We start from the raw sequence: 26212 nt of genomic DNA on the forward strand, positions 1-26212 counted from the left end.
AGTGGTTAGTCTCTTAGCAGTTTTCATTGTTAGTGGCATTGGTGATGGTCGTATTGAAGTCCTTATCCAAAGTGGTCCAGTGGTTAGAAATATTCACGAAATATGAACTTATGCAGGTGGCAATGGACCGGTCGCACTGGAAATCTATTGGAGAGGCCTATGTTCAGCAGTGGACGGCGATAGGCTGAAATGATGATGATGATGATGAACTTATTAACACAAACAGTATTTATTTTTGGTTTGGCAAATAAATATTGCATAGCATGTCCGTTACGATTTTGGTTTACCGCATTCTCGACTTCGTGAATATTTTCCGGCAAATTATCATGCTTATTATCGAGGTTACCAACATCCTGCTTTACTGTAAAAGTTAAAATATTTTAATGAATGTTGAATCTAAAAAACTTTTTAAATTCTTTCATTTCCTGGTCTGGCTGCCTACTAGGCAACTCCATGTCCAGATATTGTTTGTTACATGATACATATATGTACTTATATAGATTTAAGAACAAAAAAAAATATAAAAAAAAAGAAAAGGAAACGGGCATTTTTATAAAATTTTGTCTGGTATTCAAAATAGTAATATCGTCATTATCATCTGTTAATGTTACGTGAAAATCATATTATAATATGTACGTATATATTATACATACATATTATTATATAGATAAATACATCCTAAGAAAATGATGTTTTTTTTAGATAGTATATAACGTAAGAAAATGATGTTAAAAATTTGTTTTTTTAATATATTTTTTTGTTTTATTACTGGATTCCACTTTACCTTTTCAGCTACGTACAATATAAGAAAGACGTCAATGAAATGCACCGTCAGTGCAAGTGCAAAATTTGGTCGTAAATTCTATTGAGAGTTAAATAAAAGTATATGTAATAGTATAATATATTATTTACATATATTATATGTATAATAATTAGGTATATTATAATCATTTTTAATTTACACACATTTGCAAGGCAAATATATGAAATAAAAACATAATTATTTATTTTTCAATGTTTTACGTCACTTAATCACAACATATTATTAAAATAAATGTAACATTTAAAATTAAATTAAAATTTACATTTCTTTGTGGTTTTCGTTTATCTAAATTGAAATAAGATACATATTTGCATTTCATTCACAACTTATTTAAACGTCCGTAAAATGTTAAATTACATATTTATTGGAATTTTAGAAATCGTAAAATAATAAGTTTCGTATAAGTAAATTAAGTACATAAGTATAAATTTAGTTTAAACCGATTTCTCCGAAATATTTCCATCCGACGTCCAGTGAAGTTGTAGCCTACCTTTTTTTTAATTATCTTTTTTATAAATTTGTAAACAAGCGCACAACTCGTCTGGTAAGGGGGTAAGCCTAATTATATTATCACAGCGTGAATTCCGATATCCTAATTGAGTCTTTATATGAATCATTTTAAAAAAGGAAAACATTTTTTTTTTTTAATATTTTTTATTGAAAATTTGTTAAGTTTTAAACAACGCAAACGCTAAAATCACAGAAGGATTTTATTCGTGACATTTATTGTACATATTTGTTTGTGAAAACTCGATAAGTAATTTAAAAAAGTTTCAAATTTATTACGTGAAATGAAACGTGTGTTGCGCTAAAAACAAAAAAAAAAACATATCGATTATCGTGACTAAAAAGCATTAATGAAAACATCACTGATATTAAAATCACTTCCGTAGAACGTGGACAATTTGAAAAGGGCACGCGGACTTGTGGTATCGTAATAATCGATTTAGTGCGGGAGATATCGATTTAATTGTTTTAATGTAAGCATTATCTTCGCGCAACTTAAGCGCCGGCCTGTCCTTGGAACGGAACGTACACCACCGGGGCGACTTTCTCGTTGTTAGGGTTCAAGGAAGTGTGGGCGTTGATCATCCGCTCCTGGATCTCCCAGCGCCTGCGTTCGCGTTCGATCTTGGCTTTACGGATAGAGCTCGCCAGTGAGAACGAGAAAACGATTCCGATTATCTGAAATAGATGTGGGCTTTGCGAAATAATTAAATATTTTTTTTATTGATTTGTGGCTGGACGAGCTCACAGCCCACCTGGTTGTTACTGGTGGTTACTGGAGCCCATAGACATCTGCAGCGTAAATGCGTCACCCACCTTGAGATATAAGTTCTAAGGTCTCAGTATATTTACAACGGCTGCCCCACCCTTCAAACAGAATCGCTTTATTACTGCTTCACGGCAGAAATAGGCGGGGTGGTGGTTCCTACCCGTGCGAACTCACAAGAGGTCTTACCTTCAGTAAAAATACGACTTTTCGTCTTATTTGACAAATGAAAAAATACAGGATTATTACAATTAAACAAAAAATAGTTTGAATTTTCATATTGGATGAGCATACTTTTAAATCAACTTTACATCTAAGAACTCCTTTTTTATTTCTAATCTGTACGATTTTTTTTGTTAATATTAAAATCGAGCCCTTCCTTCCTCTGTGGTTGCGAAGGCTTTTAGGGTGGGTAAAACTGTATTCCTTCTTAAGTCTTAAGTAGACAGAAAAATGTAAATCCAAATAACTTTTGCTCTTTTTTTTCTACCTTTTTACTATCGTAGCTCCAAGCTTTTACGTAAAGCGCATTTTAATGTAGTTTTACGTAAAATTACCAACTTGAACCGACTTGAAAAGCTTGAACCCATGTAGGAAGCTAAGGATTTCAGAAATGGAATAACTTAATTAATTCGAGAATCAATACATTGGCGATCAAGACCATCAGTAACGAGATATTCGAGGTAAGTAGAAAATGGAGGTGATAGTGAAATTTTGCATAAAGAATACTAACCTGAATGAAGCAGATGGTCAACGCGCCAGCTCCAAGTAGTCCAGCGCTTTGGTTAACCAAATAATAGACTCTGGGCAGGCAACCGTTGGCATAGATCTTATGGCACTCTACAATCGTCTCTTCACCGACGACAGTCATGTGGGACTGGGCGCAGCACGAATCGGGGACCGTGAGGTTGGCAAAGCTAATGCCGGTCCCTCCAGTGGGGGGGTCGACCGCATGCCAGTCCATGTAGCTATCGACGCCGCAGCAGTTCAACTAAAATAGAAACACCAACGGCGGCTTCAGGACAACGATGTATGCCAATCGATATAATCTTAGATTTTTTTGCTGCCCAATCTGCTTTTGTTTTTTATAGCTTAGAAACGACGAGCTCACAGCCCACCTGGTGTTGAGTGATTACTGGAGCCCATAGACATCTACTACGCCGCCACCGACCTTGAGTTATGAGTTCTAAGGTCTCAGTATAGTTACAACGGCTGCCCCACCCTTCAAACCGAAACGCATTACTGCTTCACGGCAGAAGTAGGCAGGGTGATGGTACCTACCCGCGTGGACTCACAAGAGGTCTTACCACCAGTACCAGTACAATTCGATGGAACAACAGCTTGATCAATCCATAGGTCACTCGAAAATTTATGACTAAATATTCATGGTTGATATTAGCTGAGGCTTTTAGTAGTAGAAGTAGTTAACATTGTTTTCGGCTGTTCTCAAACTTAGTTAAAAAAATTTAATTTTGTAATAATGTAGATATAGTCGTATAACACAGTACCTCGTATTGAATGAAGTCAAATGCATCCTGCGCCTCAGCATGCTGGTAGTATAGAGGAAGTGCTTCCCTAAGTTTTTTGTCCAGAAATTGTGAGACCTCGCTGCGAAGACTGTAGGCAGTGATGGCCGCCGCGATCTCCAGAATGAACACGATGCTAAGGATCACTGCGAACTGAACACATCAGAGCCTTAGGAACTGTTAGCAAATCAGTGTGTTTTATAAGCCAAAGCTATGCACATTATTCAACCAGGTTTTGCTGAGTGCACATACTATTTAGATTGCAATCCAGATTAGATCTAGGTACTACTTGTACGATTTAGCTAATATGTACTGTAATTTGTTTTGTAAATTATAAATAAAGTATAAAAAAAACGTGCTTATGAACAGCTTCCAAAACGAAGGAGTAACATTGGTATACAATTACTCAAGGGTCACCCGATATTACGTGGTTTGACCCGCTTAAACCTGATAGCTTCATATTGACACTGATGGCAGGCCAAGCTACGATCCCGTAATGGTCCACGGTTCCCTGGATAATGGTTTTCATTCCTATTAGACTTTGTTGTGCCTAATGACCCTAGATCTTTCTCAAGCCTATGAGGTAAAATTCACTTTAAGAACACTGATAAATGAAACTCGCGGCGATGACGGTCTAAATGAATTTATCTTGTTGATACGAAATCGGTACTGTGTGTTCGATTTCATTGTACCTTTATCAAATGAATCAGTTCGGAGTTCTAAATAGATAAACAAATTCAGGGAATTTATTTGAAATTTGTTTTTTTTTTATTTACGAAACAAGTTCACCAGTACGTACGTATTTATTTATTATATATGTATAATTAATTATATAAACAAATTAAGGTACCCTGGTAAAAAAAACGCTACAGTTAAAAACGAATTTAACCGACTTCAACGAAGGAAAACAACAAACAATTATTAAGCGTGTGTATTTTAATATATATATATATATATATATATTTATGTTTGAGAAGTCACTGGTGGCCCGTGGGCCTTTTCAGTTTTACCAGGGCAGGTGGGCGAGCAAAGGATCAGCCAGGAGGGGTGGGATTTGCTAACAGCTACCCGAGCGCCTCTAAAGGAGACCTAACCACTCAAGAGTAGCTTATTCGCGAACGAATCTACTCCTCCTCCTCCTTCAGTCGATCGCTCATTGCTGAGCATCGTGATGCGCCCGCCTGTGACCTTTTTTTGTAATTTGTAACCACTTATGTCGATTGTTATTATTATTATGTCGATATATGAATCTACAACCGGATCGGAAAAACTTGACTTACAATGTTGACCAAGCAGGTACTCTCTTTCAGGGCACCGATGCAGCCGAAGAGAGAGACGAACAGCATTATGACGCCAATCGCGATGACAAAGATAGCCGGGGAGAAGGCGTATGGCGACAGGAAGAAAGAGATGTCATGGTAGATCGCGTAAATCGTAGTACCCACGGAGATCGTCAGTGCCGATGTTAGCTGAAAGCATAAGATATTTTAAATAAATAAATATAAATAAATAAATATTTATTAACAATCACGCCACGTTAACTGGTCCCGTGCTAAGTTCGTAAAGAACTTGTGTTACAAGTACCAGATAACGGAAATAAATATACCCTGGAAAGACATTTATATTTATCATACAAATATCTTCCCTTGGCGGGATTCGAACCCGCAACCCCCTTGTGTAGTGACCATGTCACTTACCACTACACCAGACGGCCGTTTGATATTAAAAAGTGATTTTTGCCAATTTTAACAGGCATCGCGCCATAATATATTAAAAACCTAACGTACTGTTATCGAGCGATGTGACTTGAACTCAAATCCCGCAGACAAATAGAAAAATCAAACCCACAAATTTTTTATTACCCGCATTTTGCTTAGATATGATAAAGCATATATGCCCCAATGAGCAGTCATGCTCGTCATCTCATGAAGTCTTATTCGAAGGTTCGATTATGCATAAGTATATAATTGAAAAAATCATGTTTAGAGATGAGTAGTGGCATTCGTTTTTTTTTAACTAAGCTATGGTCTAGAGTGACCATGTCAGCGTCACCGGGCTAGTAAGTGAGCTCACGGGGCACAAACCTGATGTTGCTAACACGAACCCTAGCAAGAGCCGTGCTTCGCAGGATCTACCACCGGATCGGAAACGCGACCCACTGAGAAGATCCAGCGAGAAACTCAGTGGGTTGTGTCTGTGGGTTAATTTACCCGTCGAGTCCTTCGTCGCAAACGACGGGTTCGACGAGAACGATGACCGGTTTGGCATTCGTGGTGCGAGCTTCTGTAACCATAAATGGGCCGTTAGCTCACTCACTCATCTAGAGCTGTTGCAAAAAAATGGTAAACAAAAACGATACTAACCAGTTACTACTACACACACTACTACTACTACTACTACTACTACTACTACTACTACAGTAGTTAGTACTAAGTTTATTTGCTTAGCTTACAACGTTAATATGGCAACAAATGACTGTCATTAAATGTGAATTAAAAAAATTATCTTCCTTCCACATTCTTAAGAAACAAACTGACTTTTTATTTCTTAAAAATGGATGGAAATTTTATACGATTTTAAATAAAGAATCAAGATGAAATCGTTCAGCAAGCGGTTACGCGATAGCGCTGTGGGAAATTCCCTGATATTTCTAAAGGAAAACCACGTCTGGAAACTTCGTTCGTGATTCAAACTACTTTGGCGGCCAGATCGATGCTGTTTCTAAATATGAGACATAATATTCCTGTGTAAAACGACTTAATGTTTGAAAGATGCTTGCGTTTATCTTCGAATAACATAATATTAATAACATATTTCAGCACACTAGTACTGATACATTTTTTTTGTTAAATAATTTAAAAAACAAACACCCTCTTTATAATCTTTCTCGAGGAGTAGAATTTTGATTGACAGAAACAAACACGAGACAATACCACATACATACGTTCAGTGTGCTTGGAACAGCTTCCCTCCGTTTGCCGCTAGGGGCGCTATTCCAACTCCATACAAATTGGAGTTAACTTTTACGCGATCGAGAAGTTAAAAAACTCTCACATTGTAGTCTAAGCCGTTTGATTGTTTTTGTAGCTATTATATTCATAGGTTTTAACGTAAGTACTGTTAAGTGTAAAAAAAAATTGCAATACTCTGCTTTTCTTTAAAAGAATTTAAATTATATTAAATTTACTTGGAAAACATAATGGACTTAGCAAAAATGTTGTAACTGCAAGATATCGATTATGAATAATCAAATTACGATCGCGAATATGACAACACATCGTTTTGCTGAATGCACCATAAGTAATATACATATAAATAAGGGTTATAACAGTACGAAGACATACGGATAATCAAATATTAAGTAGATTACTCTACCTAGCATATTTTCTGTGAATTTCGGTAACGCTTATTATCAAATACTTAAGAAGAAAAGCTTACGAAAGCTATTATAGCCCTTAAATTATAAAAAAATAAAAATTAAACTTTGACACAAGAGCTGGGAATTTTAAATCAGTTTAATGGTTTAAAAAAAAGCAGAAAAGCACACAAGATATTTTTAATAAGCGCCGTTTCCGTATTCAAGCAACAAACTAAAGTGAGAGATTTGTCTAGTTGTAATATTGACGTTCCTCATAATTATTTTCTTCTATATTTAACGGTACATACTTAATAACATCTAAATTAAGTTACATAATTAATATCAGAGAAAGAAGAGGAAGGAAGGAAAAGAGGCCGTCCCAGAACAAGTTGGCGTCGCTCAGTAGAGCCGGAACTGGGCGTATTGGGCATAACCTAAAACAGACTGCCCAAGACCGATGTAAATAGAAGAATTTGATTCGAGCCCTACACCCCAGCAGAGGGCAACAGGAAAGAAAGAAGAAGAAAAATATTTAAACATAATTTATATTTAAAGATGGCTTAAAAAAGATTTTTCGCATATATACGTAGCTTTTTTTTAAACACTAATTGAGAATGTTTGTTTTGCCTTTAATAGATTCATTAACAAACGTTAACATAGGAATGAGATTTTACATTAACAGTTTTAGCTTTAATTACATTTGAATTATACAAAATACTTTACATAAAGATGAGTACTAAATACGGTTAAGCATTGTGTTTAATTCGTGTTCTGATATATTTTCTCTCTTTTTAACAGACTTCATTATTATTTTTAATGCATTGTGATCCAATTCAGATGCATTTTGAATTTCGAGCCTCTAGGTCCTTCAGTTTTAATCAATTACCAAACGCCACCCGAACAAATATTGCCAAAAGCGAACCTCTAAAAACATGATATAATTTCCTAAGAATATAGCTGTCAGACAGAATGACGCAGAGCTCTAAGCGTATTGTTACGCGCGCAAAAGCAAATGACATTGACAATCGCATTTACCTATATGTCAACTAGAGGAACAGTACATGACGTTAAAGAACGAATTATGCAAACGAATATACGAGGGCGGCACTGAAAATTTAGGGAATTAACGAAGTGACACAAAATTACTATTTAAAAATGTATTTATTGCTTTTCGAAATATTCTCCGCGAAATTTGACACATTTTTCCATACGATGGAACCAATCATTGAAGCAACCATTCCATTCGGAAGTTGGGGTCTCCAAATGGCCGTTTTGTAGGCGTCCACAGCTTCTTCAGGTGATGAAAATCTCTGTTCACGCAATTTATTCTTTATTTTAAGGAAAGTATAGAAATCATTAGGGCTTAGGTCGGGGCTGTACGGGGGATGGTCTAATAATTCTATGTTTTCTTGCTCTAAAAACTCTTTTGTTCTGTGCGCGGTGTGAGAACTCGCATTGTCGTGATGGAGGATGATGCGGCGGTTGCAGTTCTCTTTACGGAGTTCAGAAACGACCTGTGGCAAACAAATGATAGCATACCATTCTGCATTAACCGTTCTTTGTCCCTCAAGAGGAATAGTCGTAACATGGCCGGTTTTGGAGACAAACGTGGCCACCATTTTTTTTGCAACACTCCGTGAACGAACAATTTTTGTTGGCTTTAACTCATTTTCGAACACCCAAACTCATGACTGGTTTTTTCTTTCGTATTCGTACGCATATATCCAGGATTCGTCACCTGATACAATGTTGTATACAGCATTTGAGGAACCTGCGTGGAATCTTTCGAGAGTTCTGACGCACCAAGTAACGCGAGCCGCTTTTTGCTCTTCACAGAGCGAATGCGGTATCCATCGGGAAAACAACTTTTTTACACCTAATTGTTCATGCAAGATTATTTGTATTTGACTCATGCCAATGTCTAAAGTTGCCTGAATTTCGCGGTATGTCACATGTCGATCTTCCTCAATCAGCTTACGCACAGCATCAACGTTTTCTTGGGTGACTGCAGTTTTTGGACGACCTTGACGGGGATCATCACTGAGCTTGACACGTCCACGTCGAAACTCAGCAAACCAGCGATAAATTGTGGTTTTGGATGGGGCTTCATCACCAAATGCAGAAATCATCCGGTCAACACACTGTTTTTGTGTTAAACCACTTCGAAAGTCATAATAAATCATCGCTCTTGAATTTTCTCGAGTCAATTCCATTTTCTCAACGACTAAACAAGTTTGACAAAACCTCGTGACAAGACCGAGAATCTTTTTTTAAATAAATAAATGGTATTCGATTTTAAAACCAAGGAGTTTTCAATTAAAAAGATTTTAATATGACAGGAACAGTGGAAATATTCCATTCCCGATACTTTTAGTGCAGCCTAGTATTAATAAAGGGAATAAATGCTACATGCCTAACATCATAAATGAAAAACGTCAAACAAAGTGAAATGTAGTTAATTATAATGATTTTTTTTTTTTTTTTTTTTTATTGCTCTTGTAGACAGACGAGCATACGGCCCACCTGATGGTGAGTGGTTACCGTCGCCCATGGACTTCAGCAATGCCAGGGGCAGAGCCAAGACGCTGCCTACCGCTTAATACTCTCCACAAGCCTCGTTTGAAGAAGGACATGTCATAGCGCTCGGGAAACACCGTGGAGGGGAGCTCATTCCATAGCCGGATGGTACGTGGCAAAAAAGACCTCTGGAAACGCACTGTGGATGACCGCAGTGGCTCCAGGTAGTATGGATGAACTCTACTCCGGTGGCGGGCGGTGCGATGGTAAAAACGAGATGCCGGTATCATCTCGAACAATTCCTCAGAGCACTCCCCATGGAACATACGGTACAGAATACAGAGGGAACTGAAGTCCCTCCGCAGACCCAGAGGCTCCAAACGATCCGTGAGAATGGGATTATCGACAATCCGAACGGCCCTCTTCTGTATGGAGTCAAATGGAAGAAGCTGGTATTTGGGAGCCCCGGCCCAAAGATGGGAGCAGTACTCCACGCGAGGCCGGACTTGTGCTTTATAAAGCAAAAGTCTTTGTCCAGGCGTGAAGTACCGCTTTGCTCTGTTGAGGACTCCCAGCATTTTGGACGCCAACTTGGCTTTGCCTTCCAAATGACTCCGAAACTGGACATCGCTCGAAATGTCGACCCCAAGTATCCCGATACTCTCGGAAGGTTGCAGGGATACTCCTTGGAATTGCGGCGCCATGACAAAAGGGTCCTTCTTCGCAGTGAACGCGCAAACTTGTGTCTTTATCGGGTTGAATTGAACCAAGTTCAATTCACCCCATTCGGAGACTCGCCCCAGAGAGTTCTCCACTTCAGACACAAGTTTTGATCGTCTCTCTTGCACTGCGCTCCGAGAGAGACTCTGATGGCCGATATATCGCGCATCCCCCGTGCTGTCATCCGCATAGCAATGCATGCCATCAATAGACAGCATGTCATTGATATACAGGATGAAAAGCGTGGGGGAGAGCACCGAACCTTGTGGAACGCCAGCGTTAATGGTCATGGTATCAGAGCAGTCACCGTCTACAACGACCGTGATGCTCCGCCCATCCAAAAAGCTAGCGATCCACTTGCAGAGTCCCTCGGGGATTCCGTAAGATGGTAGCTTCGATAGAAGTGCCCTATGCCAGACCCTGTCGAAGGCCTTCGCGATATCAAGGCTCACAGCAAGAGCCTCGCCCTTGCTCTCCAAGGCTTCAGCCCACCTGTGAGTAAGGTATACAAGAAGATCGCCAGCTGAGCGACCGTGACGGAAACCGTACTGTCGGTCACTGATCAGCTGGCGATCCTCAAGATACTTCAGGAGTTGTGTATTTATTATTCGCTCCATCACCTTGGAAAGCAAGGAAGTTATCGCGATAGGCCTATAGCTCGACGGGTCCGACCGGTCACCCTTCTTGGGGATAGGGTGGACGTGGGCGGTCTTCCATGAAGACGGAACCCTGTTAGCGCAATAAGAGAGGCGATACAAACGCGTTAGCGCAGGTGTCAGCTCAGGGGCGCACGTTTTCAGAACCACTGCGGGGATGCCGTCTGGCCCACTCGACTTATGGACGTCCAGGAGTCGGAGCTCCCGCCTAACTGCACACTGTGTGAAGCAGATATCCGGCAGGGAGCTATCACACCGGGGGATGTTCGGTGGTGTGGCACCCCCGTCGTCCACAGTCGAGTTCGAGGCGAAGAGTTTGACCAGAAGGTCAGCCTTCTCTTTCGCGCTGTGGGCCAGAGTGTCATCGGACTTGCGCAGTGGTGGGAGACTAGACCTACAAAAGTTTCCTTCTGCAGCTTTGGCGAGCGACCAAAAAGCACGGCTCCCGGAGGGATAGCTCTTTAATCGCTCGCCAACTCTAGCAACGTGCTCCGCCTTCGCCTTGGCAATTACCTTCTTGTAGGACCTGGAAGCGGCGTTATATTTCCGCCTTTCCCCTGAGATGTTAGGATCCCGACGTCTCCTGGCATTATCCCATGCCACGTATGCGGACCGCTTGAGGTGTGCAGCATCCCTACTGGCATTGTTATACCAGGGTCTGCTGCGACCCCCAACGGGCACTTCAGAGGAGGGAATAAACAATTCCATCCCCCGGAGCACCACGTCTTTAAGACGGTCCGCACAGACGTCAGGATCAGCAGAGGAAAAGCAGAACCGCCCCCATGGGTAGGATGCGTAAAATTCACGCAATCCATCCCAATCTGCTGACATATACCGCCAAACTCTACGATACCCGGTTGTCGTTCGACGACCAGGACGAGAGAGTGGTACGGCAGCACGAATAAGGCAGTGATCAGACGATCCAAGCGGAGCGTCGACCACCACACTGTATCCGGCCGGATCCGTGGTCAGCAGAAGGTCCAACAAAGAAGGTTCGTGCCCCTCGATATCTGGGACACGGGTGGGCTGTGTCACCAGCTGGGAGAAGCCGTAGGCCAAGGCGAAATCGTAGGCAGTCCGACCCGGGAGGTCAGTGGTTCTGGACCCCAACCATTCTTGGTGGTGAGCGTTAAAGTCTCCAAGAACCACTACCTCCGCAGATGGGTACTGCTCAAGCACGCGGTTAGTCCCCTCTTGCACATGCTCAAACAGAGCTGAACCTGCATCACTGCTGTGGGACCTGTACAGGCACGCGTAGATTCGGATACAACCCCCGTGATCCACGCGCAGCCACAAGAGGGACAGGTCCCGTTGTTCGAGGCCCCGAAGTCGGCGACAACAGACATCCGCCCGGACGAATACGCACACCCCGGCTTTACGTAGGAAGTTGTGCTCCAATACGTAGCCGGGGTATTCAAGGTATGAGGTATCGTCCGGAGCAGATATCTGCGTCTCCGTTAAAAAAAGCAGGGCAGGCTGCGCCGTCTCAAGGTGGTGGTGTACGGCGTCAAGGTTGCTATGAAGGCCCCTGACATTGCTGAAATCCACATTAAATGTGGAATGGGGAACCGCCTGTAAAACCCTTTTCTTTTTTTTAGACTTCATAAATTATATTTCCGGAGAGTAGGATTGGGAGAGGTAGGATGTTGGAGGTGAGATCGAGGCAACACCTGAATGAAGCGCGGAACATAGTACGTGCTCGACCACGGGTTGCGTGAGAGACTGACGCAGGGCATGGAAGGGCCCCCAGTCCACCCTGCGTACGATCGCCGGGATCCACTCCGGTCTCCGACTCCGGCACGACGACCGCACGACAGGATTTTACACCGGTTGGCGGGACAGCTTCCCGGGGCGGAGTTTAGTAGAGACACCCGGGTTCAGGTCCCCTACTGACCGGCGGGCGGCAGCGGATACCGTTTCACTAGGTCTCCCTATACCCCCGTCAACCAATCACGCCCCGTGAGCTCGCACGCACGTCTGCTCCGCATGTTCCAGGCATCATCAAGATTCACCCCGAACAAGGAAGAGGAAAGGGAAGGAATAGAACTGGCTCTCCAACCCACACGCCGGAACACAGCTAGGCTATTTGGCGGCGGACTCTAGTTGGAGGGTGGTCGCCAGCCAGTCGGACAAGTCCTACCACCGATTATGAATTCGGCTCCCGTTTTGCACCACCCAGGGGTCACTTGTAGGGAATCGCGGGTTAAACCTACGGAAGCGGGAAGCACCAACCCCCAATAGTCATACATTAAAATATTATACAGCATTGCATCAATATATTTTTTTAATCGAGGATCCCTTTTTTTCATGTCATTTTCAATTTAATTTTTAATCCTGTCCGTGTTCACAGTTCTCTTTAGTAACAACGATGTTAAAGATGGATGTCGAATTAAAATTCCTAATTATTTTATATACGTATAAATGTATGTATATTGGCCTGTCTGTCCCACTGAAAGGTTTGCCCGATGTTTTTGAAACTTTGTGTAATTTGTGGTTGACATTCTAAAGATGCTTCTTGAAATCTAAATCTATATATAATAATCGCGAGTCTATAAGTAAATGTTTTTCAAAAATTCAGCGACAGTATAGCGTGATAGGAGTACATTAGTCAGACGTTTTCATGGAACTTGTCATTGTTTGCTGTTATTGGCCAATATTTGGAATGTCACTGTCATGGTCTCGGTAACCATTCAACATCAGTTTCAACACAAATGACAATGAAAAAAATATCATAATTTTATTTATTGTGTAATATTTTTCGTAATTAGTTTTCTTTTTAAAATTAAATCAAATGCTTAGATAACTTTAAATTTTACCTTTGAGACGCTAATTACGCTAAGGCTACACTTATATGGTAAATGTTCGTATATTGTGTTTACAATCCAAAATCATCAATCATCAATCGACTAGAAATCATTATAAACACGTCCTGTTTTGGCAAACGTTGAATTAACAAAATAAACATCAAAACTCTAAAAGGAAAATTTTAAAACACACATAATATAACTCTGAGGAATTTCTAAATTAGACGCAATAGTAACGAGGTGAAAAAAATCAATAGCTCATCGCTTTGACCTTGTTCGTATATACAAACTCATTCAGCTATGTTGTGTCGTAATTATATTAGGCTGTTGTTGCATATAACTTTAACAACTTCGGTTTAACAACTTCGGTAAGATATTTAATTATTTAAACCTTTGCAATTGGTGCCTTTAAACAGCTAACCAATATATACAGAAAATCTGGGTACACTGGACTGGTTTTCCACGGGCGACCATAACCACTCACCATCAGGTGGGCCATATGCACCATTTGGAACCTCTGGGTCTGCAGAGGGACTTCGGTTCCCTCTGTATTTTGTACCGTATGTTCCATGGGGAGTGCTCTGAGGAATTGTTCGAGATGATACCAGCATCTCGTTTTTACCATCGCACCGCCCGCCACCGGAGTAGAGTTCATCCATACTACCTAGAGCCACTGCGGTCATCCACAGTGCGTTTCCAGAGATCTTTTTTGCCACGTATCATCCGGCTATGGAATGAGCTCCCCACCACGGTGTTTCCCGAGCGCTATGACATGTCCTTCTTCAAACGAGGCTTGTGGAGAGTATTAAGCGGTAGGCAGCGGCTTGGCTCTGCCCCTGGCATTGCTGAAGTCCATGGGTGACGGTAACCACTCACCATCAGGTAGGCCGTATGCCCGTCTGCCTACAAAGGCAATAAAAAAATAAAATAAAATAAAAAGAAATTATTATTAAAAATATTGTTTCGAATCAAATATTTTATATATTTATTCATTCTAAAACATCAGTACTATATTTTTTTACGTATAGCATCAAAATAAACATGGCGATGATTTTGTTGTGTGAATTTCAAATTAATTATGATTCAATTACTATTTCGTATAATAGTAACGTGTTCTCAAAAACGAAGACTGACGGTAGAGCTAGTGAGCTGTAACAGGATAAACCCAAAAATAATAATATATACATAATTTTTTTTTTGTTTTTTAATAATGTTATTTACAGAATAAAAGGTCTTGAGGCAACGCGAAGGGTGTTTTCTAATGCCCCTTTACTAACTTATGAAAACTTCAATTAAATATGCTAAGTTTCGTAAATCAAATCGAATTCGGATTTATTAAAAGTAAAGTTCGCGGCTTAACCAGATTAACTAATCAGATTAATTGATCGGATACTAGAAAATTATTTGTGTGCAATCATATAAACGCTTGCTACTGTTTTAAGTCGTGTTCATCTCGTAAAATTAAAAAACTAAACGAAAATGACATTTGTCATAACAAAACATTGAAAATAGGCGGTAAATTTTGACATTTCACAATGTGGAAGAAAAAATCTCCAATGCTCATCTACTATGCTCGGGATTGGGTCTCGTATGTGTTGAATAATCTATGGCAGTCAGCTAAAAGATGACACGAAGGTTGCTACTTCTTGTAATTTGGTACAAAAGTAATAACATATTGATTATTCAATAACTTCTATAATTTAAACACAAAAATAAAAGTTCTGTAGACTGGAAAGATCAGTTATTGCAATAAGATTTCACAAAAACAAAACGGAGAAAATAAGTTGAATGAACTGGCAACCTTGATAAGGTTTGCAAAATAATTTAATACACTATCTGAAATAGACTATATGAAATAGATCGCATTACCACACCACAATACGCCACAGAATTAATACCTATTGTCTTCTTCTACAAGATAACACTACCCTTTTCCTGCAGTGATTAATAAAATACTGATAAAATACATTGTAGGGGCGAGTCATCGAGTTCCAGTGGTAGATTAAGCGTGACAGATTTGTCTATTACTACCACCACTCTACCCGAAGTCTCCAGCCTACACGGAATATTGGCACTTGCAACAATGTCGAAATGTCGGGAGGTCATCAAAACTAAACATCGTGGTAGGAACCTTTATTAATTTAAAATACAAAATATTCATCGATATTGAAAACGTCATTATCGGAACACTCGATATACATATTTTATAGCAACTCCGACATCCCTAGTCAGGGTTACTATAACAGGGGCGATATATAACTAGTCAGGTCATAAGTATTGTCACACAGTAAAAACTTTTCTTTTAGAATGCTGGCCACAAAAAATGGCTTTATTGAATTCGAATTTCGAATTGTTCATGAAAATAAAAATGGAATTTTACTCATTTTTTAAATATGGAGTGGACGCTTAAAGAAGACCGTGTTGCAGTTATTGCGTTGCATCGTAGCGGTTACGCGCCAATTCAAATTTTTAACATACTGAAAAATTTGAATATAACCAAAATATTCGTTTATCGTACCATCAAACGATACATTGAAGACTCTAGTGTAGATGACAGGTCAAGAAGTGGTCACCCTCGGTCTGTTAGGACTCCAGCAGTGATAAAAGCTGTGAAGGCGCGAATTCAAAGAAATCCCAAACGTAAGCAGAAACTGTTGGCCCTTCAGATGGGGTTAAGCAGAACCACGGTGAAAAGGCTGTTAGATGAAGACTTAGGGCTTCGGGCATATCGAAGAAAAACAGGACATCATTTGAATACTCGTCTAATGGCCCTGAGACTGAAGAGATTCCGCGATTTGTTGAAGCGGTACGCGGGAAAAAAATATCGGGAAATTCTTTTTTCGGATGAAAAAAATTTTACCGTAGAGGAGAGCTACAACAAACAAAATGATAAGGTGTACGCACACAGTAGTGAAGAAGCGAGCAACCGTATTCCGCGTGTCCAACGAGGTCATTTTCCATCCTCGCTCATAGTATGGTTGGGAGTTTCTTATTGGGGCTTAACAGAGGTACATTTTTGTGAGAAAGGTGTAAAAACGAATGCAGTTGTGTATCAAAATACAGTCCTGACGAACCTTGTGGAACCTGTTTCTCATACCATGTTCAATAACAAGCACTGGGTATTCCAACAAGATTCAGCGCCAGCTCATAGAGCGAAGAGCACACAAGACTGGCTGGCGGCGCGTGAAATCGACTTCATCCGGCACGAAGACTGGCCCTCCTCCAGTCCAGATTTGAATCCGTTAGATTACAAGATATGGCAACACTTGGAGGAAAAGGCGTGCTCAAAGCCTCATCCCAATTTGGAGTCACTCAATACATCCTTGATTAAGGCAGCCGCCGATATTGACATGGACCTCGTTCGTGCTGCGATAGACGACTGGCCGCGCAGATTGAAGCCTGTATTCAAAATCACGGAGGTCATTTTGAATAAACTTTAGTGTCATAAGAATTTATGTTTTGTTAAGTTCATTTTGGTATATGAATGGTTACATAATGAATAAACTTGTTTCAATTATTTTACATTAAACATGTGACAGAATTTATGACCTGACTAGGTATATTATGTCTCTCGTGATCCCTCGAGTTCAACGGATTCAAAGCGCCTACTGATTCAGTTATTGTTACATTGCGTTCAAAAATACATAATATTCAATGATGAAAAGTTCAAGGGCCTATTTTTCTGTATGTCAGCCCTTTCTTTTAAAGAACAAATGACAATAATAAAACTGAAGAAGAAATAAATAAAACATATTTAAAGGAATCTTGAGTCGCAAGTGAACTATGCGAACCCGCAATGTAATGTGATTTCTTAATGTTCTCGTCTGGAATCACACCCGACAAAAACTGGATTCAAAAATTTTCAATACATGAAACAACTTCAACAGAAATAGACACGAATCGATTTATTTTATCGCTTATCATTGTTTATCAGCGGTTTCGTATCTAAGTTAAATACCGTGTCAATTAATTTGTAAAAAACAACCAAAGCCATATTTTTTTTTGCATATGGCGTCGATCCATAAATTTCTACATCGTTTTCTGAAATTCGTTTCTCTCTACAAACGGATAAGGTTTACTTTAATTTTCTTGAAATTTACCAGCGCAATGTCAAGATATTGCAAAACGAAAACGACATTTTCGAAAAACAAAAAAAGAACGTCTCCGAAATTATTGTTATCAGATAAACTTGTTTAACATCTTCGTTTGCACAATTCATGGCTGTGACGTCATTGATTTACTTTTCCGGACTGATTCGATCGAGTCATTCGGGACTGCACTATTCTTTTGCGTGATTCATTTCTAGGTTTAGTATGTGTTCTAATATTTTACACCACTAACATAAGTATGGGAATCTGCAACGTGCCACGGGTATTTACCCCGAATTAACTTATAATTTGACTATAAATATATCATTTCTCAATTACTGGTGGTAGGACCACTTGTGAGTCCGCGCGGGTAGGTACCACCGCCCTGCCTATTTCTGTCGTGAAACAGTAATGCGTTTCGGTTTGAAGGGTGGGGCAGCCGTTGTAACTATACTGAGACTTTAGAACTTGTATCTCAAGGTGGGTGGCGCGTCTACGTTGTAGATGTCTATGGGCTCCAGTAACCACTTAACACCAGGTGGGCTGTGAGCTCGTCCACCCACCAAAGCAATAAAAAAAAATATCTTTTCACAGAACACCAATTTAAAATGAAACTAAAGTCTTTTTTAACATTAATTCGATTTAAGGATTTATTGAAGTTTTTTTTTAAATTTACTTATTTTAGTTTTTATTAAAGTACTACTGTACTTATCTGTATCAGACTTACACGTTATCATTGGAATACAAGGTAGGTCAACTAGATTTTATTAAAGCAACGAAAACCCTACCCTTTAAAAAGGTATAATAAACCTTTTTACATATTATGACACAAAAAGGTAGAACTGTAGGACCACTCCGAACGGGCTCAATCACAACCAGAATGGTTAAGGCGTAATGGTTTTTAATATCGCTCCCTGGCTATTCTGTAATTAGCCAACGCCTATGAATTCGATTAGGCGAAGCCCTTGAAGCAATCAATAAGCTTGTACCGCGACTTCATGAATAGGCTTCGAAACTTGAGACGTGTCAAAACACGAAGAAAAACTATTTATTTTGTATCGTTTCGCTTCGTACGTATTTTGTTTTTATATCCTTAAAAATACATTTACGTAACAATAACATTATGCTTAGGAAAGAACATGAAAATATGAACATTGAATAAGTTGTGACAACGTTTCATTCTGAAAGGAAATCCTTTATTCAACGAGACAGTTTCCATTGCCGTATCGACACAAATAGCTTAGATAAGCGACTACCAAATGTTTCACAATACATAATAAAAGAAAATGAAAAATACTCACAACAAAAATCGCTGTTATACACAACAGCATGTATTTAATGCACTTCATCCCCAACTCCTTTTGTTGAGTCATTTTTGCAACGTATTAATGTATTACAATAACAATATTCGTTTGTTCCGTATGAGAATTACAGGTGAACTAAGAACTTTAATGTTATAACGCGCTGATAACCGCGAGGCCTGACCGCCAATAGCAACTTGTCAATGTGTAAGCGACTGTTGGCACTAGTGTTGTTCAATGATCGATAATTCTACGTTTTTACCGAAACGATATTTTATTTTCTTAATTCAAGAATTTTCAATATCGATATTATTGTAAACCAGTACATTTAGGTACCATAATAAAGTCTATATCTGCTAAGAAATGCGACTGAAAATGTGGGACATCCATTATTACAGTACAAGGGCGACATCGACCTCAAGAATCAAGATGAGTTGTGTTTTTGATTCCCTCATTGTTCTAATGAACTATGAGGTCCGAGATTGATAGTCAGTATCTTTGTATTGGTATCTGAATTTTTGGCTTCTAGATGTATTTGTTATTATTATCTAGTATAATTGTTCCCGACGATCAAAGCCTAGAAAAAATAGTGGGTTTCGTTGAATATGCCACATTTTATAGTATTTCAAATTTAAGCAGATGTTTGTTTTAATAGTAACACTAACAGAGAATAATAAGAACAAAAAAACGTGTAGCACTCGGGTAACTGCAGCAGTAAAGCTATTGCATAGCATTTTTATCAACTTATGCAATTATAATTAGACAATAACAAATTAAATATTAAAACAATAATAAAACAAGACCACGCTATATTAAACATTAATAAAAGCAAAACCTTAACTGTCCCCTTCACACTCACAAGCTATACCGCGCGAGAGAGAGATGGGCAGACTTTTCATGATGCGCATGCAGTATGACGTCACGCCACGCGCTTATTCACAAACACTACACAAGCGCAACGTGTGAATATGTTGAATGCGAGCAACATGGTAGGCGGAGTGAGGGGTGTTAGGTTTTTTTCGTTACGGAATTTCATGATTCGGTCGCCGCGCTCAAGGCCCGCGATAAAAGCTATGCAATAGCTTAAAAATACAGTGTATATTTTTTAAATTGAAATCAAATTAAATAACATTACTACATTATCGATAATCATAGTTTGTTCAACATCGTGCATCCCTAATTGGAAAATGTCAACCTATAGTTTCTTTTCAGCCAATTAGATGGCAGGCTGCGGTCGCCAATCAGTATATATAAACATACGTCATATTTTGTCGCCATTTTAATAACAACGTTATGATATTTTCTTATCAATATTACTCATATGTGAAACCGTTTTAATGTTTTTTTTTATTGCTTAGATGGATGGACGAGCTCACAGCCCACCTGGTGTTAAGTGGTTACTGGAGCCCATAGACATCTACAACGTAAATGCGCCACCCACCTTGAGATATAAGTTCTAAGATCTCAGTATAGTTACAACGCCTGCCCTACCCTTCAGACCGAAACGCATTACTGCTTCACGGCAGAAATAAGCAGGGCGGTGGTACCTAACTTAACTTCTGGTTTTTAATAATGTTTTTTTTAAGATAAGTCTGTATCGATTATCTTTTAGCGATTAAACCGCCAATTGCACTCACTCAAATGTTGGAATTATCTTTGTATTTAATGTACCATTTTAGTTGATAATAAAGCGTACTTATTTTTTAATGGCACGATTATCCTGCTAATGTCCGTGGCGAAACAATAGTACGTTGAGGCGTGAAGACTAAAATAGCGCTAATTTAAACAAGTTTCAGTTTTCTGTTGTGAACCAACGCTGACTGACGAGCCCTAGTTCAGGGTCACCACGATGTTCCCCGAGCGCTATTACTCACGGTAGGACCTCTTGTGAGTCCGCACGGGTAGGTACCACCACCCTGCCTATTTCTGCCGTGAAGCAGTAACGCGTTTCGGTTTGAAGGGTGGGGCAGCCGTTGTAACTATACTGAGACCTTAGAACTTATGTCTCAAGGTGAATGGCGCATTTACGTTGTATATTTCTATGGGCTCGAGTAACTACTTAACATCAGGTGGGCTGTGAGCTCGTCCACCACCACCCTGCCTATTTCTGCCGTGAAGCAGTAACGCGTTTCGGTTTGAAGGGTGGGGCAGCCGTTGTAACTATACTGAGACCTTAGAACTTATGTCTCAAGGTGAATGGCGCATTTACGTTGTATATTTCTATGGGCTCGAGTAACTACTTAACATCAGGTGGGCTGTGAGCTCGTCCACCCATCTAAGCAAAAAAAAAACATGTTCTACTCTTAACGAGGTTTACGAAGAACCCTCATAAGTAGCCAGCGGCTTGGCTGTGCCCCTGGTATTGGTGACTGATTCGCATCAGGTGGGCCGTGTGCTCGTCTGCTTACAGGGGCAATAAATAAAGAAGCACTGAGTCAGCAAAACGCGAATGTCATCTATACTAATCTATACTAATATTATAAAGAGGAAAGATTTGTTTGTTTGTTTGTATTGAATAGGCTCCGAAACTACTGGACCGATTTGAAAAATTCTTTTTCCATTAGAAGCCGACATTGTCCCTGATGAACATAGGCTACTTTTTTTTATTTTTTTTTATTTTTTTTTTGTTTCATGTGTGTTTTAATGTTTCCGAAGCGAAGCGAGGGCGGGTCGCTAGTAATATTATAAAGAGGAAAGATTTGTTTGTTTGTTTGTATTGAATAGGCTCCGAAACTTCTGAACCGATTTAAAAAATTCTTTCACCGTTGGAAAGCTACGCTATCCCCGGGTGACATAGGTTATATTTATTATATTGTGTTGTGCGCTACTTCCCAAGCGAAGCCGGGGCGGGCCGCTAGTTGATTATATTTTCATTGCATTGCCCATAAGTCATTCGGCTAATCAGGCCGGAAATTGTGATAGTTTTGCGCAAAGTATAGGAGGGACAGCTCTACAGTTTACTGAAGTAAACAATGACTAGTATGGCCGGACAAAAAAAGATACATGCGGTATTTTGCAGTCGATACATATCTGACCATCACAAAATGAATAGGACAATATAAACTCATTAAATTGTAACGATTTTCAAGGGAAAGATAACAGCAGTGAATAACGGCTCGGTCGTGCCCCTTGTATTACTGATGTTCATGAACTGCGGTGACCCCAGTCGTTTATGTTCAGGGCCGTATGCTTCGTCTGCCCACAGCGGTAATTAAAACCCATAGGTAAGGTAGGCAGCTGCTTGGCTCTGCCCCTGGCATTGCTGAAGTCCGTGGGCGACGGTAACCACTCACCATCAGGTGGGCCGTATGCTCAAATTCAAAATTCAAATTTAAAATCATTTATTTCAACTTAGATGTCAGTATGACACACTTGTTGAATGTCAAAATACAAATAACAATGTTAACTCTACCACCGGTTCCAAAAAAAAGCCACAGTCCTGAGAAGAACCGGCGAAACAAACTCAGCGGGCTTTTTTTTTTTGTTTTTTCTCAAATATTTTCTTTTTTTTTAAATAAATAGAAATATTCACAATAAAAGAAAAAACAAGTCAAAAAAATACAATTAAAAAAATAATAATAATAATGAAAAATGAAAAGGCCAGGAGCGAGCGCCTCATTCCCACGTAGTGCCATCTAGTAAATAATCCTTAACTTTATAATACGCCTTGTTGCACAAACGTTCCTTAACAGTTTTCTTAAATCTATGAACAGGTAGTAGTTGAACGTTTAGTGGGATCTTGTTGAAAAGCTGTACACCCAGCCCCCTAAAAGAGTTGCTTATTTTCTTAATTCGAGCCGCCGGCAACGCAAGCCTATGTTTGTTCCTAGTGTTCACATTGTGCAAATCGCAGACTCTGGGGAATTCTTCAATGTTTTACGCACGTACAATAAATTTTCAAAAATGTATTGGGACGCTAAAGTTAGAATTTTGATTTCCTTAAACTTGTCCCTCAAGGATTCCCTCGGGTGCATATTATAAATAGCACGAATAGCCCTCTTCTGCAGGATGAAAATCGTTTCGACATCGGCAGCATTGCCCCATAGCAAAATGCCATAGGACATAACACTATGAAAATAACTAAAATAAACCAGGCGTGCCGTATCTTCATTAATATACATTCGTATTTTTTTTACCGCAAACGCTGCAGAACTAAGCCTACTCGCTAACTTGCATATGTGAGGACCCCACTGCAGCTTGGAATCAACTGTTATACCAAGAAAAACTGTCGAATCCACAAGCTCCAGTGTCTCTCCACTTACAGTAATATTAGTGTCAACTTGTCTAACATTAGGTGTGGTAAATTTTATACATTTTGTTTTTTTGTTATTTAATAACAGATTATTAACACTAAACCAATGTACCACGCGCGAGATAGCATCATTCACATCGTCATAATCTTCCAAATGTCGTTTAATTTTAAACAATAATGATGTATCATCAGCGAATAATACGACCTCGTGACGGGTTTCAATAAACTTAGGTAAATCATTGATATATACAAGAAATAGGAAGGGACCCAATATGGAACCCTGAGGAACACCCATATTAAGTAAGACACCGGAAGATCTGGTTCCTTTAACGTCTACCTTTTGGATTCTTCTCGTCTTCTTACAAGGACAATAAAAAAATAACATCCAGTTTTTTTACTTTCAATTTGTAAATATTATTTAACAGAAGCTTAACGCTATACCATAACGGATCAAATGACCCATTTTGAACTTTTGCAATGAAAATGCACATATCATCTTATTGCTTTTACACATTCACATTATTACTTCACATTCACATTATTCACTTATTGCTTTTACACATTCACTTTTACAACTTCATGACTTTTCTTACCAATTAATCTACAATTATTATACTATTTTTTTGTTTTGTTTTTTTTTTATTTTGAGTAATACTTGTCGCATACCGTTATCTACCCGCTATGGTAGAAATAGGTACCAGTAAGTGTTGGTATAATTAGTGTTATTAATAAATTTAAAAATTAAACAAATGCAACTAAATGTATGCATTGTAGTTCCACTTCATTAGGAATCAATTAAATACAATATAATGAAAGCTAAGTTCATAATTGCAAAAACAGTATTTCAGTTTCCCCAAAAGGTGTTATTGAAACGTAACCAGACCACGGAGGCTAATCGGTCTACATCACGCCCCGTCAGAGACTAAATCTGCCGTGTACTTGCTCACTCTTGCATGCAGCAGGCCCATCCCCAAAACTAAGCACCTTTCTGCTAATTACCCCCAATATGATTCATAAGGTTGATTTGAAATAAATAAAAATGCGGTCTCCACTAAAGATCTGTTTGCTCCAACAACCGTCCGTTATATGGCGTCTACATCCAGCCCAGTGCCACTACAGCTCACTGACTCATTAAGTCATGTCGATGACTTCAGTTCTCCGTCGAATAATCTCGTTTCTAAAGGGTACGTCTAGACCAGGTTGAGCGATGAGTTATGAAGGATATCCAGCAACAAACGGATAAGAAACAGTGGATGGCTGTGGGCTGGCCATGATGAAATAATTGTAAATAGACATGCTTTAACAAAAACCGACTTCAAATACAAAAAAAATATATTCCAAAAAAAATTATAATCAATAATCATCGAAATCAGTTGGCGTGATATTGAATTATTCGTCTATTTGTCGCGCACGTACTTTTTAAGACTTATATGGCTTTCTCATAGATGCCATTATCAAGACTGGACTAAATTGAAATGAGATCACACGGGAAGCGTCAGCTTTCTAATAAAAAAAGAATCATCAAAATCGATTCACCCAGGCAAAAGTTATGAGGTAACAAACATAAAAAAAACATACAGTCGAATTAGAATGTCCTCCTTTTTTGAAGTCGGTTAAAAAACACAGACATAAAAAATAAGAAAAAAGAATTAGTGTTCTGTTCACTTTAATGTAGAATTTTATTCTTGTTTCGGCTTCGGAATGGCTTCTAATGTAAAATCTTGCTTACGTACACATTGCGTCGACAAATGTGAGCCATTTGTTTGTAATGTGAAATGTGATCAGTGTTTTTTAAAAGACGCAAGTAAATAAAGAAATAAAACTATCTTCAATTTCGATTTATAGAAGTAAATAAATGAATAAAAACTATCTTCAATTTCGATTAATAGTTTTACAACAAAACAAAAGACGCTTATAATATCATCACCCCAGTCGGAATATTAGGCAAAAGTAAGAAAAACTATGTATTATATTCGAAATATAACATAAATTTACGAAAACTAACGAATCCAAAATTAGCACTTGCCTCATGAACTCATTAGTAAACTTAATGTAAACAAAAGTACCATTTGTTATAATAATATTTAATAGGACAAACGATAATTTGCTTTGTCACAAATACGATGACCAATGAATGACGAGAAAAAGATGTATATTTCATGTTTATTTATAATTTTGACATTTACTATTAAGATTTTATTGATTTATTGAATAAACAATATTAATAATATTTCTTACAACCGATAAGGAACTTTGTTCACTATTATTTGCTAAGAGGAATTGGTAGAGGTCGAACGATCGTCGATTGTTGGACGATCTCACAGTCCAACTGGTGTTAAGTGGTTACTAGAGACCATAGACATCTACAACGTAAATACACCACCCACCTTGAGATATAAATTATAAGGTCTCAGGTATAGTTACAACGGCTGCTCCACCCTTCGAGCCGAAACGCATTACTGCTTCACGGCAGAAATAGGCAGGGTGGTGGTACCTACCCGTGCAGACTCACAAGAGGTCCTACCGCCAGTAATTACGCAAATTATAAATTTGCGGGTTTGATTTTTATTACACGATGTTATTCCTTTACCATGGAAGTCAATCGTGAACATTTGTTAAGTATGTATTTCATTAGAAAAATTGGTACTCACCTGCGGGATTCGAACACCGTTGCATCGCTACATACGAATGCACCGAACGTCTTATTCTTTAGGCCAAGACGACTTCTGTTAGGCCATGAAGCTATTGAGTATTCTGGAAATTTAAATCTAAAAATTGGACAGACGGATATGCTACCGTCCAGGAGAGTATTAATGTCGCTATACACTTTGAGATATGAGGTCGAAACCTCAATTGTATTATATGACGGCTGTCTCATTCTTCAAACTAGAATG

The 26212-nt window shown here is 39.1% G+C and overlaps 1 protein-coding gene across 1 annotated transcript; it reads right to left on the bottom strand.

The window, feature by feature from the left end:
* Positions 1–889: 889 nt before the first annotated feature.
* On the bottom strand, positions 890–19317 carry LOC101743908 (CD63 antigen). The gene is made up of 5 exons (XM_004921573.5): positions 19067–19317; positions 4903–5091; positions 3605–3775; positions 2830–3087; positions 890–2008 (listed from the first exon to the last, which is right to left on the bottom strand). The coding sequence occupies exons 1-5, from the start codon at positions 19136–19138 to the stop codon at positions 1826–1828; spliced, it is 873 nt and encodes a 290-aa protein (XP_004921630.1). The 5' UTR covers positions 19139–19317; the 3' UTR covers positions 890–1825.
* Positions 19318–26212: the final 6895 nt, after the last annotated feature.

Source organism: Bombyx mori, chromosome 10 (assembly GCF_030269925.1).
Source record: "Bombyx mori chromosome 10, ASM3026992v2".
Lineage (NCBI taxonomy): Eukaryota > Metazoa > Arthropoda > Insecta > Lepidoptera > Bombycidae > Bombyx > Bombyx mori.